This window comes from Dreissena polymorpha, chromosome 1, assembly GCF_020536995.1.
Source record: "Dreissena polymorpha isolate Duluth1 chromosome 1, UMN_Dpol_1.0, whole genome shotgun sequence".
NCBI classification, from domain to species: domain Eukaryota; kingdom Metazoa; phylum Mollusca; class Bivalvia; order Myida; family Dreissenidae; genus Dreissena; species Dreissena polymorpha.
The window spans coordinates 123,820,262-123,839,142 of record NC_068355.1 but is presented as its reverse complement, the minus strand read 5'-3'; the positions used below and the strand labels follow the sequence as shown (position 1 = coordinate 123,839,142).

Genomic DNA, 18,881 nt, shown 5'->3' with positions numbered 1-18,881 from the left:
ACAATATCCCCACGCTTTTTGAAAACAACATTAAAGAGTATACCACAAGAAATATATTAAATAGAGGTACTCAATATTTGGTTATTTACCTAAGCATGTTAAAAAGGTAACAAACTGAACGGTAGATTTATAGTTTTGACAAATTAACGCGAAAACAATGTCTTTACCATATAACAAATATGACTATCGCTATTCATTTATAGCGACACACGACATTGCAATGCAGCATTCAATCGGCAATGACACAACACATGAAACTAAAACTTAAGTTATATCGTCGCATTTAATATCAACTGATTTTCAGAGTTCTAAAGTTCTTTGACGTTAACCTTTTAAGTATATTATTTTTTAGTAAAAGGGGCACCGTTCTGCTTATTTCAGGTCACATTTATAGGTCTTGGAGGTTTTGTTTGTTATATTTACTTAAATCTGAAGTATGCGAACCCGATATTATCGGATTCGTATGATAGCTCTCACATATATATGTATTTATATATTTAATCTTACACATGCAGTTTTTAAAAATATAGAACTGTCCTTCAGATGCATTCTTCAATACTGGGTATGAACAAAACTAATCACGCGACTCAACAAGTCTACGTCAGTAGCACAACTGAGAGAAAACAAGTCCGTTGAACTTCAGGGACCCGGGTAAGTTATTTGGAATATACCCTTTAACTGAGTCTGGCTTTTTCTTGTTCTTTTTATCTACATAAGTATGTTTTATTAGGTTCCGATGACATTCTACACAAATTTCATAATGAAGAGACAGTCAGTATCAAACTGAGAAAAAAAGAACATATAAACAACGTTTTACATACGCCAGGAACGCCAAAGCCATGCATTCTCTTTTGGGCCATGTCTTTCGACGGCAAGCAAAATAAAAGGATTTTACAAATCCACCTCCATCATAACTACTGACGTTGACTTTTGAGGTCACTTGATTCTTTTTGTTGCATGGCGTTTTTGTGAATATATGCCAATTTTCAGCTTCTAGTTTTCACTATTGTAGTAACTACTCAGTTGCAAACGGATATAATAGTGCACACGAAAAACACAGGCCCTAGCTAACTGATGTTAAGTAAAACGTGTAAAACGCATGGGTAGAAAATACGCGTGTTTACAAAGGCTATTTTTCGAAACGTTTTGATTAAATTTAAATGGGGGTAAAGACAGAGTACCATTACCAGTTTATTTCAAAATTTCTTAGACCCATTTTATTCAGTATATTATGTTATGTGTTTATTGATATTCACTGCGACAGACATTGTGACTTTAACAAAAAGATAATTGTACATGATTCTGTAAGTATGTTTGTGAGAAATCTTGAAATATTGCTTTAGCACTTATTTGCAACTTTTAAATCTTTTCTGGTCGTTTTCAAGCACTCTCATACTGAGTTTCCTGCAATGACGTATGTTTCTGATTTATGCAGAGGGTTGAATGTGTATCAGAGAATGCGAGAAACCGAAATAACTTTCAAGAAGTCACAGCTGTTCGCTTTCGTAGCAATTAATAAACAAGAGGACCTGAAAGGCCCAAAGTCGCTCACCTGAGATAAAAAGAATTGACCTGTTGTTTGCAGCCCAAGATATCAATGAAACACAATAATGTTCTAACCAAGTTTCATGAAGAATGAACAACAAATGGTCCCCTGGCGGCCATGTTTTTTTTAACAGACCTGAACCATTTTTGAACTCTTCCAAGATATGTCCAAATTTCATGAAGATAATGTGTCTTCTAGACTGTTCACATGTTTTCACTTTATACATATAAAGAAAACTGCCCCACCACCTGGTGCCCATGTTTTTCCACTTATCACGACCATTTTCAAACTCGTCCGAGACATCCACATAGCTAATGTTTTGACAAAATTTCATGATGATTAGGCAAAAAATGTGACTTCTAGAGTGTTCACAAGCTTTTTAACTATATAAATATAAGGAAAAATACCTTACCCTGGCGGCCATGTTTTTTTACCGATCCACACCATTTTCGAACTCAACTGTCGTATCCAGGTGTGGTATTGCGGTCTCGTTTGCTTACGCAAGTGAAACGGTCACGGGATGGTTACGGGTTATGTTACTTTGTGAGCACTTATGTAATGCGGAAATATTTATATATTTTATTCCGGTCAGGATGACACCGCTGATTGGTTGTAATTCAATTAACTAAAGGTATTGCCGTTTACTTAAGTATAATTTTATAAACATATTATTCAACAGTACACTAAACAATTTAGAAATATGAAAATGTATCGATTTTATATTTCATTTCATTAATATTGTGTATCAGTCATTACCGTTTTATTTTCAATTTTCTGACATCGTTTTAATACATAAAGCCTGAAAATGATTAAATCTTGATAAATGAACTCTGCAAATAAGAAAGGTAAATATTGACTTTGAAGGTTATTCTGATTCTGATTTCTATCTCCAGAAACTTATAATTGAAATTATTTCTTTATTGTTTTCATAGCGTATCCATTTGATATGTGTTAACATATCTTAAATATGATGATATAGAGTAAATTATTATGGAATCTTGTTTTGATATGAAGTTCCCATTTAAATTACACGTTTTTGTTGATTTTTAAAAACATGCATTTAATACTCCTTCTGTGAAATAAAATATATCAAACACTTCAACTAGCTTGTATTACTGACCACTGATATTAACATATGGCATAGAGTACAGTGAGAGGGTAATTAAGTACCTAGGAATCATGATTCTGTCAGTCTGTGGTCATTATCAATTTGTTCAGGGCAACTCATGCCGGTTTTCTAACTGTATCAGACACTACCTGGCTAAGAAAGCTGAGTGGTAAAAAGTTACACACTGCAATGATCAATATCTGCAGGGAATTTCTGAGAGATGGCTTATCAGTAATAGTTCCCATTATGGATTAATTTGCTACAAACTGATAACAAATGTGACAAAACAATAAATACAGATTTACACAAGAAATTACATATTAGCCCAAAATGTCATTATACTAGACAAGAAATATCTTTAAAAAAGATATACGGCGTTGATAATTCAATGAATGAGATCAAGGATAGCGAATGTCTTTTTTTCTGTGCAGTTCTTAGCTGCATCACACGCAGTACGGGATGTTACGCGGAGTTTTCGCGGCTTATTTTACATTATTACATATTGCTGGTCATAAACCAATAGATACAAAACAGAAAACCAAAAGAAGAATGGAAGTGAAATTAAAACATACGAGTCAACCGGCCACACGAGAAGTATCCGTATTTATAGGCGCGTTCTTCGAACAAACCTGTTTTAGTGGTTTGTCGGGCATTGCTATTTGATTCGATTACTAACAGTATATAATCATCGCGCTCATGCTTAATACATTGGTCAATATGGTGGAATAATTATTGTTAAATTAATCAAAAATAATATTTATCATTGTATTGTTGAAAACACATTAAGAATCTACATATTTCTGGTCTAAAGAAAATTCCAGGTCACCTAGTTCACGGAAAGCGTATTTATTATATCACTATTATTTTACTGGCCGCGAACTCCGGTGATGACCTGTATATAAACTCTGACATTCATACACTGGCCGCGAATTGACCCGGGTTGAAATGCAATGTATTAAAGTGAGGCCTCGCTTCCACTGCTCTTATACTTTTACATGTTAACATGTTGACAAGAATATGGAAGTACGTACTAAATATGAGAACATAGCCTTTAAATATAAATGCGTTGCTCTGAAAATAAAAGATGCACGCACAAACTGTATTGATGTCGAGAATTGAGTGTAAAACTGTTCTAGTAAGCCTTCTCATTAGAAATAAAATTGTTTCATGCAGTAAAACAGTGTTACAAAGACGCGGATATGTTTCCAATTTTCTGGTGGAATACTCAATTCAGCCAATGGAATAAATGAAGTGTATTCATTCGTACCTAGCCGCGGGAAATTTTATTTGAATTTATTGGACACTTACAAAGGTCAGGAGAGGTGAAAAGCTGGCTTAATACAGCTTACGCCGAAAAAATATGCATTTTGAAGTATTTACCCTTTAAGTGTTTTGAAACCAAGGGGTCTAACAAATTCTAGAGCAGAAGTAAAAATAGATTGGGAAACATGACTCAGCAGGTTAAACAAGGGAGATAGATACTGCAAAATTGTGTACATGTTGTCTTTCTTTCAGCTATCTCTTAGTTGATAGGCTTACCATAAGTAATAATGGCTAAAACAGTTATGTTAATTATGAAAATTATGTGTTATGAAAAATTAAATAATTCAGTTAATGGTACATAATAATGACATAATAAAACCAAACTTTACTACACAGGAAACAAATGTTCTGACCAAAGTTCATGAAGATTGGGCTACTGAATTAAATAAATAATTTTAAAGAGGTTATGAATTAATGGTGTTATTTAATTTTAAGAATCTATAGATTATTTCAAGTTTAATAGGCAAAATAGGAAGGATATAAACTTAACATTGTCTTCATTGTAAGAATACATTAAAGCAGCACTTTATAACATAACTAGAGTGTTAACAAGGTTTTACTATAGTCATATATGAAAAAATGCCCCGCCCCCGGGCGGCCATGTTTTTCAACCCACCGGCATCATTTTCGAACTCGTCCAAGATATTATTGGGATTAATCTTCTGACCAAATTTCATGAAGATTGGGCAATAAATGTGGTCTTTATAGAGTGTTAACAAGATTTTACTGTAGCCATATAAGGAAAAATGCCCCGCCCCTTGGCAGCCATGCTTTTCAAGCAAACGTAACCATTTTCGAACTCATCCAAGATATCATTAAGACCAATCTTCTGACCAAATTTAATGAAGATTGGACAATAAATGCGGCCTCTAGAGAGTGAACAAGGCAAATGCTGACGTCGCACAACGGACAAAGGAAAAAAGGCGATCACACAAGCTCACCATGAGCACGTTGTGCTCAGGTGAGCTAAAAAGGCGTACAAAAACATGATATTCGTATATTTAAATAAATTTGTATTGCTTATATCGCGTGTGCTTGCAGTGGTTATTTCATATTAATGATGTTGGTATGGCAACGACTTCTTCTATTCAGTTATATTGAATAAATAGCACTAGCGCGTATTTGGCAATCCATTTGTATTTCATAATGCCTCACAAGTGTTTTCTTCCACTGTTGCAAACTTGCATCGTTTTCAAGGGAGTCAACTGCTTACGACAGAAATTATACAGTGATATGCTTCCTGAACTTAAAATAGATCACAACTTAAATGCATTATTTAGATTAAATACAATCCTTAAAACGGATTATTTACTAAGTACTAAAAAGAATCATACGAATGTTATTAAATATCGATAAATAACTATTCTATTTGTGAAAGACACATATACCTTCATTCAATTAATAACGATATAGACATTAAAAGTTATTTTAATGATAGGACACGAGACATAGTTGTATGCCTGCCAATGTATTATTAGTACAGCTATATAAACCATCGCTAATTTAAAAGCGGTATCCTTACATTAACTGTTCGGGTGGTACAAGTATTAGAAAATAATACGAAATCCACCTGGGCGACTCGGTCGGCCCCGGACCGAATGTGGCTTTAAGCCACAAAAACACCGTAAAGAACTGTGCAATAAATTACAACGTGTAAAGGAGGTGATTCAATAATTTCTCAAAAACATTTCTATTGTCACTAATTGAATTCTATATGTTTATTATTGCAGAGTGAAATAAATCGAAACGTGTTTGCTATTTCAGCATGTTAAGTAATTACAGATGTCTTTATGAAGATGTGTCACATTTCAGCTTTGTATGTTTGGAATTGTAGTATCTACACATATGCATACGAAAATCATAATGAACACTAAGCCCCAATTTAATATATTTCTTTGTAAACCGTAAAAAACGGAACGTGTAACATATGGGTGTTGGCCCGTGCTATTTATGGAACTCATTTGATGAAGTCTTGATGGACATTTAATTTCAAAATCCGAGACACATTTTATTCACTATATTATAGTGTTTTTATTGATATTGCGACTTACAAAACGATAGACATAGAACATTACAGTTAACTTATAAAAGATTCTGTAGGCTTTTGAAAAATCTGGAGTTATTGTTTTGGCGCTTGCAACTATTAAATCTTGTATCGCTTGTAAGCACTTTCATTTGAGTCGCGTTCTGAGAAAACTGGGCATAATGCATGTGCGTAAAATGTCGTACCAGATTAGCCTGTGCAGTCCGCACAGGCTAATCAGGGACGACACTTTAAGCCTAAATTGGATTTTTGCTAAGAAGAGACTTCATTTAAAAGAAAAATGTCATAAAAGCGGAAAGTGTCGTCCCTGATTAGCCTGTGCGGACTGCACAGGCTAATCTGTGACGACACTTTACACACATGCATTATGCCCAGTTTTCTCAGAACGCGACTTACATTGAGTTTCCTCTAAATGCGTACGCTTCTGATTGATGGCCATCATGCAGAGGATTGAATGTATATCCGAGATTAAGAGAAACCGCAACAACTTACAAGAAATCACAGCTGTTCTCTTTCAACCAATTGATTAAAGGCTTTCAAATTCATCCGTTTACTTTTTATTGCTCTAAGAGTTTGTGTTTGCAATGGTTATTACATATATATTGTGTTGGTATGGCAACAACTTCTTCTATAGGTATGTATTCAGTTACATTAATAGCAATCGTGCTTATTCCAGCACTCCATTTGTATTTCACATTGTATCACAGGTTTTGACAACGAGTGCAGTCCCTTACATAAACTTTACATTTACTAGCATGTATGTCCATTTAAACCAGAGACTTTTAACTACGACCACAAAAAGAACAGGAAAGGTCGGTCTTGTTAAATATTTAAGCAAATGTCTTCTAACATATCCAGAGATCATCCGTGCGCGCAAAGTCTCCGGTAAGGAATGTTCGATTCCGAAACAAGTCTATAACTTTATTTAACTTAAACAAGCTTTAGCAGTTTTTTGTTGAAATACTTAGCCTAATTAAATCTAATGATTTTGTAAGTGACAATGAATGTCGCGATTGCGACAAACGTTTTTTGCAGTTGTTGTTGTAATATGTAGCCTTAATAAATCTAATGATTTTGTTAGTGACAATGAATGTCGCGAGTGAGTTAGTTGAATCATTCATGTTTTAACTGCACTATGGTAACGTAATATCTCCATTACTACAGAAGATAAAATCTGTGTCTGTGAGTTTATGTCGATTATTTATATCCTCTAAAAGGCGCTATGGGAAAAAGAGTCAAACATGACCCTTTCGGTGCCCGGTATGAGTATTAAATACCTGATACTTGTAGATTTCCACTATTTAATAATCATGCGAAAGACAAGTTCGTAGACCACGTGTCAGCTTCTATCCCCCATGCATTCTTACCTTCTCAAGATGGTTGGCCTTTGGGGCGTTCAGCGCCATCCGCACCCCGAGCGCCTGGTCGTCGATGGTCCCTACGAACTTCGGCACGTGGTTCTTGCAGTACACATCTGGGTCGTTTTCCTGGTCGAAGTGGAACGTGCGCAGCGTCAGCTGGAGGCCACAGACGCGACATCGGAAGCAGCGCCTGTTTTGTTTGGGTAAAATTATAGATGTGTTGCTCTATGCTCTATTCAAATCATTCAGGTACAGACAGGGGCACCCTGACTTTGCACTTCAGGCACAGCGACAGTCTGAAGCTTAAATCCTAGGGGAATGCCTGCATGGTGAACGGTTTCGCGCCCTATTGGATCCCATATGATATGAGCCGTTGTACATATAAAATGAAATATTTCTTTATATATAAAGTTAGAAGAAAAAAATACATGCCCCTATGTTTAATTTTATTTTTTGGGCAACGTTTGATCTTAAATTAGTGCAGGTGAGAAAACATACAGATTGGCCGTGCTCTGTAAAAAGGGGGTTAAATGCATGTGCTTGAACTGTCGTCCCAGATTAGTCTGTGTAGTCCGCACAGGCTTATCAAGGACGACACTTTCCTTTATATGATATGTTGCGTTTCAAGAAAGTCTCTTTTAGCAAAAATCTAGTTTAGGCAGAAAGTGTCGTTCCTGATTAGCCTGTGCGGACACTTTACACACATTCATTAAACCCACTTTTCACAGAGCCCAAATGTATAAATAAGATACCAACAAACTCACACATACACACACACCATAAACAGTGAATGTGATTTTAACATATTCATTCGTCAAATTGGTCCTTTGAAATAATCAATTGACGTGTATAAGAATACTCGAATCGCTACCAAGTTTTAGACGAAAGCATAATTCCCAATTGTATGTTCTGATGATGCAGTCGATTTAATGTTCGAGGCAGAACTTGCGTTGTTTACGGTGAACTGCCTCTGTGACACATGCCATGAATCAGAAATACGGCGACATCTTCTGTGACAAATTTGCTTAATTGATGTTTTACGATCGCAGTTTTCCGCAAGATGAGGCTGGCTGTCAGAGATTCTAAGAAAACATCGCGATCAGATTAAAGCGCCATGCAGCTATGCAACGATGTGGAAAAGATTCAGCGTTTGACGTTATCATGTAAAACTCGAAGATTAAAACCGGTGTTTTTGTCTGACTGATTGCATTGATGTACATTTTTCAGAATATTAAACTGCTGATGCTCAGAATGTAGAACGCTAACGGTTTAAAAACAAAAATATAATGAATCATTAATAAGACATAAACGAGTCGCGCTCTGGAAAACGGTGCTTAAAGCACGTGCGTTAAGTGTCGGCGCAGACTAGCCGGTGCCATCCACCCAGGCTCAGGGACGATAATTTCTACTTTGAAAGAAATTTTCGTTTTAGGTAAGTATCCACTTAACGAAAATCAAGTCTGAACTGCACAGGCTAATTCTTAACAGTTTACGGAGATGCATTAAGCCATATTTTCCCAGAGCGAGGCTTATTTTGATGAACGTATTTATCGGAAATTATTAAACCCACATTCGTTTTCCTGCCATCTTGTAGAAGATGAAGGTACATCGTCTTATGCTACAAGATTTTTCAAGTTATACCATGCCCCAATGGACCAGAATCTGCAGATAGTAGTTCATATGCCCCAACGGAACAAAAGCTAATAATTCATAGACAGTTGCACCAATGCCTCATTAATGATCAAAACAGCAGAGCCCTGCGCACTTTGAGGGATACAAACGCACTTTTTACGGTAGGTTACACAGGCGCATAACAGTCCCTAGTACTTCGGTAGCGAAGCTAAGGAGTAAGTTTCCAAGCATTCAAGAATAATTATCTAATAGTGGTTTTGGGCAAAACTAAATCAGACAAAATTATAAACATGCCGTTATTGCCCGATGCATTGTGTCATTTATTAGCCTGAATCATTTGCGCTTGTCAAAAATAAAATGATAAACTGCGGTTTAAAGCTTGTTTCAACAGCTATTTGCCTAAACGGACTACCTAATTTTTAACTTGACCTGCCAGGTCGGACCTAAATCTTCACACGCACCAGGTAGAACTAATATATATATATATATATATATATATATATATATATATATATATATATATATATATATATATATATATATATATATATATATATATATATATATATATATATATATATATATCTGACATAATACAAGATGCATTGCAGCATACTTAGAATCGACTAAACAATACATGGTGGATTTGATGTTGCGGTGTTTTTTTTTCCTTCTTTTTAAAGTACCCGTAAAAGGAACTTTCCCAACTGAGGACAAACTACAAAATTCGTCACATGCCCTTCAGAAACATTCCCAAAAGAAAGCAAAATGTAAATTTCGTTCCAAACGTGCATCATCTGCTTTGGTCAAACATAAAATAAGCACCAAAACTGAACATTTCAAGCCAAAATGCATGTAAAAGACCCATTATTCGGAATTTCCCAATCTGACGATTATATGATACGAGTTTTCCAAATTTCAGGTTTATCGCACTAATTTCCCCAATCGGTCCGGTACCGGTACTTTTTCCAACAGAAGTAACTGCTTGCGAACCGTGGAGAATAACTTAATCTCAAGCCTTATAATGATGGCTTATCGCACCTTTCATCAGACGCGCGCTGCACAGTAAAAACGCAACAATCTATAACTTAAATGTTTAGTTAGTCGTGTTAACCTTGACGCAGCTTGCAGATACAGGTACAATATCGCGTCTAATCCGATTCAAAAGCCTATCCCCTTTACGTTATATAAATTTCCATTTAAAATAGCATACCTGGTGACCTGTGTTGATCAACACAAAGCTCCGCATGAAAGAGTAAGTTCATTAAGATCAATCATAACTGTAAGTGAACCGGTCCAGTACTTTAAGAATCGAAGGTTGAGCATTCTTTTACAAGATAAATAAAAAGCATTCGAGTTTTTTACATGAAAATAAATCGTAATTAATGAAATATTTCTGAAGTACGGTATATCGATACTACGTAAGATCCAAATTTCATAAGACGTTGTGTTGATACGGGTCCTGACGTCGGAATCAAATCAATGCCATTGTATATTTAAACATTGTTTAAACATTATTATCGCTTTGAAAGCTCTCACCAACAGCCCTGTTTTCTTGACGTTGAACGCGTTCAAATAAGAAACATGCTTTATGTTCCGAGTTATCACACGGCCGTTAATCACGGGCGCCACCTCTTCTGCGATGCATTAATAAATTAGCCATGCTACTTCCGAGTTGGCGCTAAGGATGGGATGTTTTGAAATTTCACCGTAATTCTTTGGAAGGGAGTACGTTTTATATGTTTTCCAACATATTTCGCATTATTTAAACAAGAGCACCGCATAGCGGTTGCCAACACTCGGCTGTGTGTGCAGTTTGGAATAAATGAAAGCTTGTCAGAACTTAAAAGTGACCCTGACCTTTGACCTAGTGACCCAAAATTGGGTGTGGCGTGTAGAACTCATCAAGGTGCATCTACATATGAAGTTTCAAAGTTGTATGTGGAAGCACTCTGATTTTAAGAGCCTATGTTAAGGTTTAAGCACAACGCGGACGGCAGACGCCGGACGACGAGCTGGCAATGACAGTACCTCGGGTTTTCTCTGAAAACAGTCTAGCTGAAAAATCAGGCGATAACGTGCTATATTCAGCGAAAATTAACGGCCGTGTATCTTGCTGCGGTTAGACTTCGATAGAGCTACGTCGTTTTCGAGAGTGCGACATAGGCAGGACTACAGTATATAGTTCACGTTTTCAACACTCAAAACACACATCTGTGTATAATATTTTTGTAAGATACCATGTTATTTTTTTGCATATCAAAAAATCGATACGATCACAAACGTCAATACAAATCGTGACATGAACAAGACAGTAATTTGCGAAAAATAAGACCAAAATTTTCTCACGTCTAGCGAAACGCATTTTTTTTGTATGTAAAACAAATTTACTTTTCGTGAAAAAGAAACCACACAAATATCAAAATGAAAACATTTGTCACAGCCACAGAGGTGACATGTGTATACAAGTACCTGTGAAACTGGACACCGACGTCAATTCTCTCTACCGGATAAACCCGCTTCTTGCACCGGTAGCAGGGGTCCTGCGGCGGCGGCCGACGGTCAAGGTCATCGCAGGCGTCCGAATCGCCGTCGCTAGACGCTTGATCTTCATTCAGCGTCCGCAACATGGTGATGGATGATAGTTGGTGTTATGTACGGGATATCTTCTACCTACAGTGGTTTAATGTTGAGGGTTTGAATGCATTACAATCAGACACACACAAGTCAAGATCAACTCGTTCAATTATCTTATTCAGACAAGTCTCTTGACTATGAGTTCCCGTTGTAATTATGGTAATCGTTGAATTTTAATGAGACATCAGATTCAATCTTATAAATTGCAAGGGCAACAATAACACCCCCGGAAACCCGACATGCTGTGAGAAGTTGGACATGCTAGGAGATGTAGCCGATATATTTCAAAGAATTTCGGTAGGATAAGTAAATCCAGTTCTATAATTGTTTAAAGGCATTTTTGAAATAAGATATATTTTGGGGCATGCAAAGAAGGTATTACCATGTATGTTAGAAAAATCCTGGTTATTAATATACAGGATTTATTGAAATATGGCTATTTAAAGTCGACGATGCAGGGATTTGTCCCATATTTAGCACTTTATTTAAAAATTTCTTTAAAGGTATGCCAGTGTAAAAGTTTTTTCACCGACAATTATGTTAACCAATGTCCCCGAGTAACATATCCGCCAGGGTTTCTTAAAAAAGTTCGTATTGGTGGAAAAATTCGACTATACATACAACGTGTTGATGAAAAAATGATATGACATGGTGCTGTACAAAGATGTCGAGATATGACATGTGTGAAGTTCATTTATAAACTTAAAAGCTCACTATTACAGCTGATTTATGCCCACTCTGACGCATTGTAGATCATTTTCATTGAACTCGTATTTTATATGGTACGCATCAATTCGGTTTCTGAGCATTCTTACTTTTGATAGGGACACATAATACTAAAATATTACATCAATGAACATTATGTTTACCAAACAAAATCTGCAAAATTCAAGAAACAATTCGTCTGCACTTTTTTTCTGTCTTCACAAAAACGTTGCGTACATAACGTGACCTTATTTTGCTTTCGAAAAAAGAAACAGTTGTAAACATTGACACACGTCAACAAAAACATTAATCGGCTTAACAATGATAGGCTTTTTGTATTCAATTCAAATAAAACTATAAATCTTAACATAAATAAAAGTATTTTGCAAAAAAACGTGGAGGTTTCGTCACAATGCAGTTTCGTCACACTGATATTGTGAAGGATGGCAGAGGAGGTTTCGTCGCACTGATATATTGTATAGAATAAAATGATATTGCAATTGAATATGATGTTGTTAATAAATATATTGGGATATATGCTTCTTTATGTTATTTTTTAGCGTTATTGAGTTGAGTTTTGTAACAAATGATGGTTTTAATTGTATATATTATTTAAATGATTTATGTTTGACTTAGGTTAAACAGCGTACTGTTTGTTTTAATGAAGCGTATTTATTTACGTAATTGTACTACCAGCTAAAACTGTAAGCTTTTGTCAGTTTTATTTTATATTAAAATAGAAATATATTCACATGTAACAGGCAATAATTAATGTCCTATGCATTTAATAAATATGCTTTGAAAAGTAACTTTTTTGTCTTTGCTGTTGATTTTATACGAAAAATGTAACACGTGCAGTACACTTTGCATATTATCCTTTTTTCTACCATAATATCAACTTTTTATGTGCGCGTAATATATGAATAAAACACATATTTGTAGAGCAAATGAAAACACGTCCACACCCTATCGACTACCAATCTACGATTATAAGATATTTCAATTATTGATTACTTGATAGTGCAAACATATTAATTAGTGCATTGCAAACAATCAATTAGCGACACACGCCTTTAAGTGTGCTAAAATGTACTGTACGCATATGTCATAAATTTTGCTTATTCCAGGTTGGCGGTCCTCTTCTGAATGTCGTCAATTACGTTGAGCGCACGTGTATCCGGGGATCCATGTGGAAGTCGGAGAACTGGCGCGTCTATAGACAAACAATTAGGACTAACAACGATGTTGAAGGTATGCTTTTATTCAGTGAACAATTTATGTTATATATATATATATATATATATATATATATATATATATATATATATATATATATATATATATATATATATATATATATATATATATATAACACTATTGTTCATAAACTTTGCTCATTATTTCAGGCTGGTACCGAAGAATCAATACGCGAGCCGGGCGTGCTGACTTAGGATTCTACATGCTCGTCCCCCTTCTACGACGTGAGGCGGCGACAGTGGACTTGACGATTCGTCTAGTGTCGGAGCACGCGCTTGCCCGTATCGGTAAAAAGAAATACAAGGACGTCCACGGAAAACTATTCGACACCTGGGACAAATATGAGGACGATGAAATCACCACCACTCAACTTCTGAGGCGAGGCAGCAAAATCTCAGGCTTTGGACCCGATTCAACACATGACCCAATCCACGACGACGATGTGTGAAAAAAATGGAAATTTAATAGACAGATGTGTTGTTGTGTTCATAGTTGTAAGCATTTATTTTTGGTGTAATATTGTTTGGAAATAAATGTATGTGGTGCGTAAAGGTAAGTATATAATGGTACCGTTTATAGAGTATATTATGTTTTATATGCAAATATTTATTTTTGGTGTAATATTGCTTGCAAATAAATGTATGTGTAGTTGTGTAAAGGTATGTATATTATTATGCCGTTTATTGAGTAGATTTGTATTTGATTGTATCTTTATGTTTTATATGCAAATATTTATTTTTGGTGTAATATTGCTTGCAAATAAATGTGTGTTGTGTAAATGTAAGTACCTGTGTATATTATTATACCGTTTATTGAGTAGATTTGTACACAATGTTTTGATGGTATCTTTATGTTTATTAAGTAGATTTTTATGTTAAATCTGTTGTTGAATCTGAGTATCACGTCCTACTTTGTTGTGACAATTATAGACACTTAAGATTGAAATTTATTGGGCATATCTCTTGGCCTACCTTAAATTTATTCCAAACTACTATGACATCGAAAAAAACAAGGGCTGTTTGTAAAACATGCATGCCCCCCATATGGGCTCTCCGTTGTAGTGACAGCCATTGCGTGAATATGTTGTTTGTCACTGTGACCTTGACCTTTGACCTAGTGACCTGAAAATCAATAGGGGTCATCTGCGAGTCATGATCAATCTACCTATCAAGTTTCATGATCCTAGGAATAAGCGTTCTTCAGTTATAATCCGGAAACCATTTTACTATTTCGGGTCAATGTGAACTTGACCTTTGACCTAGTGACCTCAAAATGGATAGGGGTCATCTGCGAGTCATGATCAATGTACCTATGAAGTTTCATGATCCTAGGCATAAGCGTTCTTGAGTTATCATCCAGAAACCCTTTTACTATTTCGGGTCACCATGACCTTCCTTGACATTTGACCTAGTGACCTCAAAATCAATAGGGGTCATCTGCGAGTCATAATCAATGTACCTATAAAGTTTTATGATCGTAGCCATTAGCGTTCTTGAGTTATTATTCGGAAACCATTTTACTATTTCAGGTCACTGTGACCTTGACCTTTGATATAGTGACCTGAAAATATATAGGGGTCAACGGCGAGTCATGATCAATCTACCTATCAAGTTTCATGATCCCAGGCATAAGCGTTTTTGAGTTATCATCCGGAAACCATTTTACTATTTCGGGTCACCGTGACCTTGACCTTGTGACCTGAAAATCAATAGGGGTCATCTGCGAGTCATGATCAATGTACCTATGAAGTTTCATGATCCTAGGCATAAGCGTTCTTGAGTTATCATCCGGAAACCATTTTACTATTTCGGGTCACCGTGACCTTGACCTTTGACCTAGTGACCTGAAAATCAATAGGGGTCATCTGCCAGCCATTATCAATCTACCTACGAAGTTTCATGATCCTAGACATAAGCGTTCTTGAGTTATCATCCGGAAACCATTTTACTATTTCGGGTCACTGTGACCTTGACCTTTGACCTAGTGACCTGAAAATCAATAGGGGTTATATGCGAGTAATGATCAATCTACCTATGAAGTTTCATGATCCTAGGCCTAAGCGTTCTTGAGTTATCATCCGGAAACCATTTTACTATTTTGGATCACCGTGACCCTGACCTTTGACCTAGTGACCTCAAAATCAATAGGGGTCATCTGCGAGTCATGATCAATGTACCTATGAAGTTTCATGATCCTAGGCCCAAGCGTTCTTGAGTTATCATCCGGAAACCACCTGGTGGACGGACCAACAGACCGACATGAGCAAAGCAATATACCCCCTCTTCTTCGAAGGGGGGCATAATAAATAAAATATTAGGTATTTGTAAATACCTAAAAGAATCTATGTTATATAGAAATAATACCCTTACTGAACTATCTGTTCCTTAATCCAAAGTATATCAACGTTTCGTTACATAAATACATTTAATTTTTATATAGACATGTACATTATGCTTGAATATTTATATGTGTACTTTGTTGTGTGTGATGATATTACTTAACCGTTCCTTTTGTCTTTGCCATAATTATGTTGTAAATGGCTAAAGGCATGTTTTTATTGCCGATTGCCAATAACTTTGAAACTTGTTAATGTATTGTGTTGTATTTGAATAATTGTTTTTTTTGTGAATCGTAATCGACATTGTATTATGTCATTTAATTGCATTTGTATACTTACTAAATACTTCAATTTATCGAATTTAACAGAAAAGAAAAAAAACACGTTGATTGATAACAGAAGAAAGGTGTCAATCAACGGTGCTAAAGTTTCCCGGTATTATTCACACCTATATATTACCATTGTGACAAACCCTCTACCCGTTTTCTACAGTAAATTCAGTATGACGAAACTGCTGTGTGACCAAACCTCCGTAAACCCTATAATTATAATATTCGTACTATTAAGTTTACTATCATCGTGTTCATTCGGAAGCGGAGACATTATGCAGCAAAATATTAGCACAATTATATTATTGAGACAAAATACATTTACAGATCGTTGGATAACAAAATAACGCGATATACGATTTGCAAGGGAGACAATTCACATTTTTAATGATTAAAGTATAATAAAGCAGAGACGCAGAACGCCTCCGAATAAAGCTTGAGTAGTCTAGACGTTTATATCAAAATTGTGTGCACACTTTGATGAATAGGACCATCTTCTATTTAAAATAAAAAATACCATTATGTCATTAATTTAGGCATGAATGAAACTTCAAAATTAAAATTGCTTATATTGTGTTTAATTGATTTACCAGAGACATTCAAATAAGTCTCTATATTTACTAATCCATGTTGAAACTTGCGTGTCTAATTGCCATCATCAGCTATTGAAATGTTACAATAAATGTTCCTTTAGAACATTGAAACCCAAACCTTATTCGAAGAAAAATATATACACGTACGTACCGTTAGGTCATCACTGACAGTTTTCTGTCACTGCTCTTAATTGCTACTGCATCAATTATCTAATTTATACCATGAACAGATCGCTTCAAAATAACATCCTCATCACAAACGTTTTACAAAATCAGAACACAGGTATAAAACTAATCCAACAATATAAACATTGAAAGAGTCAAAGATACAACAGTCACGTCGTATATTTGAATTTAAATCGAGTGCATTTCGCTGGATTACTCATTCGTGAAACCTCTCTGCTCAATACGCCTTCTCATTGGTCTGCTATTTTTGGTCGATATCGGAAAACGGCTGTATCAAAGGTGAAGTGGGTCGATGTCGTAAATGTCTAAATAACGGAACTAAGAATTGTGCACGGAATCGTTGGACATCAATTATGTATTAATAATGAGTCAGGCATACCGAGAAATTTCATTGTTTCGACAAAGGACAAACGTAATGCTCAGCGCGAGCATTAAAACTGTCGAAGAAGACGGATTGTCAGAGTTGCGTCCCCTGCATCGTCTGTGAATTGAATGTGTCCTTAAGATGTTCGGCTTAGAGGTCGAATTGTAACTTGTACATGTAATATTGTTCACAGATTTTTGAAGATTGCCATTCTGTGTATTTACTATTTTCAGTTAACATGAACTAAACTGTTAATGTATAATATGGTGAATATCGTTCAATACTTAAACTCGCACTTGAATGCGAAATTAAATAATATTGCACTCTGATCGTAGTAAAAGCTTCAAATTTAAAGTATATTTCTATGTAGTGTTGTGTCGATCATTTAAAGACTTGGATGAAGGTGTGCCTTTAATTAGTAATGATAATTTGATAAAATGGTTGGTAAGTTTAATTATTTTATGTTTCGTCATAGCAATACCAATCTGCTTAAAACATTCTAATTTAAACAACGATGTTCTTTAAAGGGACCGTCAACCACGAATGACGAAAAAAGAAAAGTTTTAAAATACCGTGTTTTTTGTTTACAATTATTAGTTTATATTTATTAAAAAGTCACGACTGGTATATTACATTACTTGAAGAAAGTTCATATTTTCAGAATATTCGGTAATAAAATTTCGAGATGTGAAATCGAAAGTACATCGCAAAAATAGGTGACATAACGAAATACACACTACGCAAGTAGATTGATCATTATATATATATATATATATATATATATATATATATATATATATATATATATATATATATATATATATATATATATATATATATATATATATATATATATATATATATTCAATTCACTACGCATGCACAATTTGTATTCCTGGGTTTACCACGTGGCGATGATGATCAATCTACTTGCGTTATTTATAGTTAAAGTAACATTACTACTCAAAAGCAACGAAAGTTTCGTACAATATTTCGTAAAATAAAGCTAAATAATTAAAAATCATTGTTCCTTATGGCAATTGCCAAAATTTCAACGCCAGATGTATATTCGCAGGAAATTAGCATGGTGTCCACAAATAAATAAAAACGAGCATTTTGCATCTACAAAAATCTATGTAATCATACCACATCTAGCGTTGAAATTGTGGCTACTGCCATAAGGGACACTGATTGTTTTAATTTTATTTTACGAAATACTTTACGAAATTTTCGTTGATTTTGAGCGTTATAGAGGCTTTAACTGGTAGTTACCTGGTAGACATACCCAGTAAAATTCATTAAAGAATATACAGAAAATATGAAAACTTAACACCTTTTTTCAAGTAATGTTATATACCAGTCGTGATATTTTAATAAATATAAACTAATAATTGTAACAAATACGGTATTTTAGAACTTTTTTTCGTCATATGTGGTTGACGGTCCCTTTATGATATC

General features: G+C 35.1%; 1 protein-coding gene across 1 annotated transcript; it reads right to left on the bottom strand.

The window, feature by feature from the left end:
- Positions 1 to 1,380: 1,380 nt before the first annotated feature.
- Positions 1,381 to 17,254, bottom strand: LOC127848661 (hillarin-like). The gene is made up of 4 exons (XM_052381280.1): positions 17,025 to 17,254; positions 11,487 to 11,687; positions 7,389 to 7,572; positions 1,381 to 1,404 (listed from the first exon to the last, which is right to left on the bottom strand). Exons 2-4 carry the CDS (start codon positions 11,642 to 11,644, stop codon positions 1,381 to 1,383), a joined length of 366 nt encoding a protein of 121 aa, XP_052237240.1. The 5' UTR covers positions 11,645 to 11,687; positions 17,025 to 17,254.
- Between the last annotated feature and the right edge of the window lie 1,627 nt (positions 17,255 to 18,881).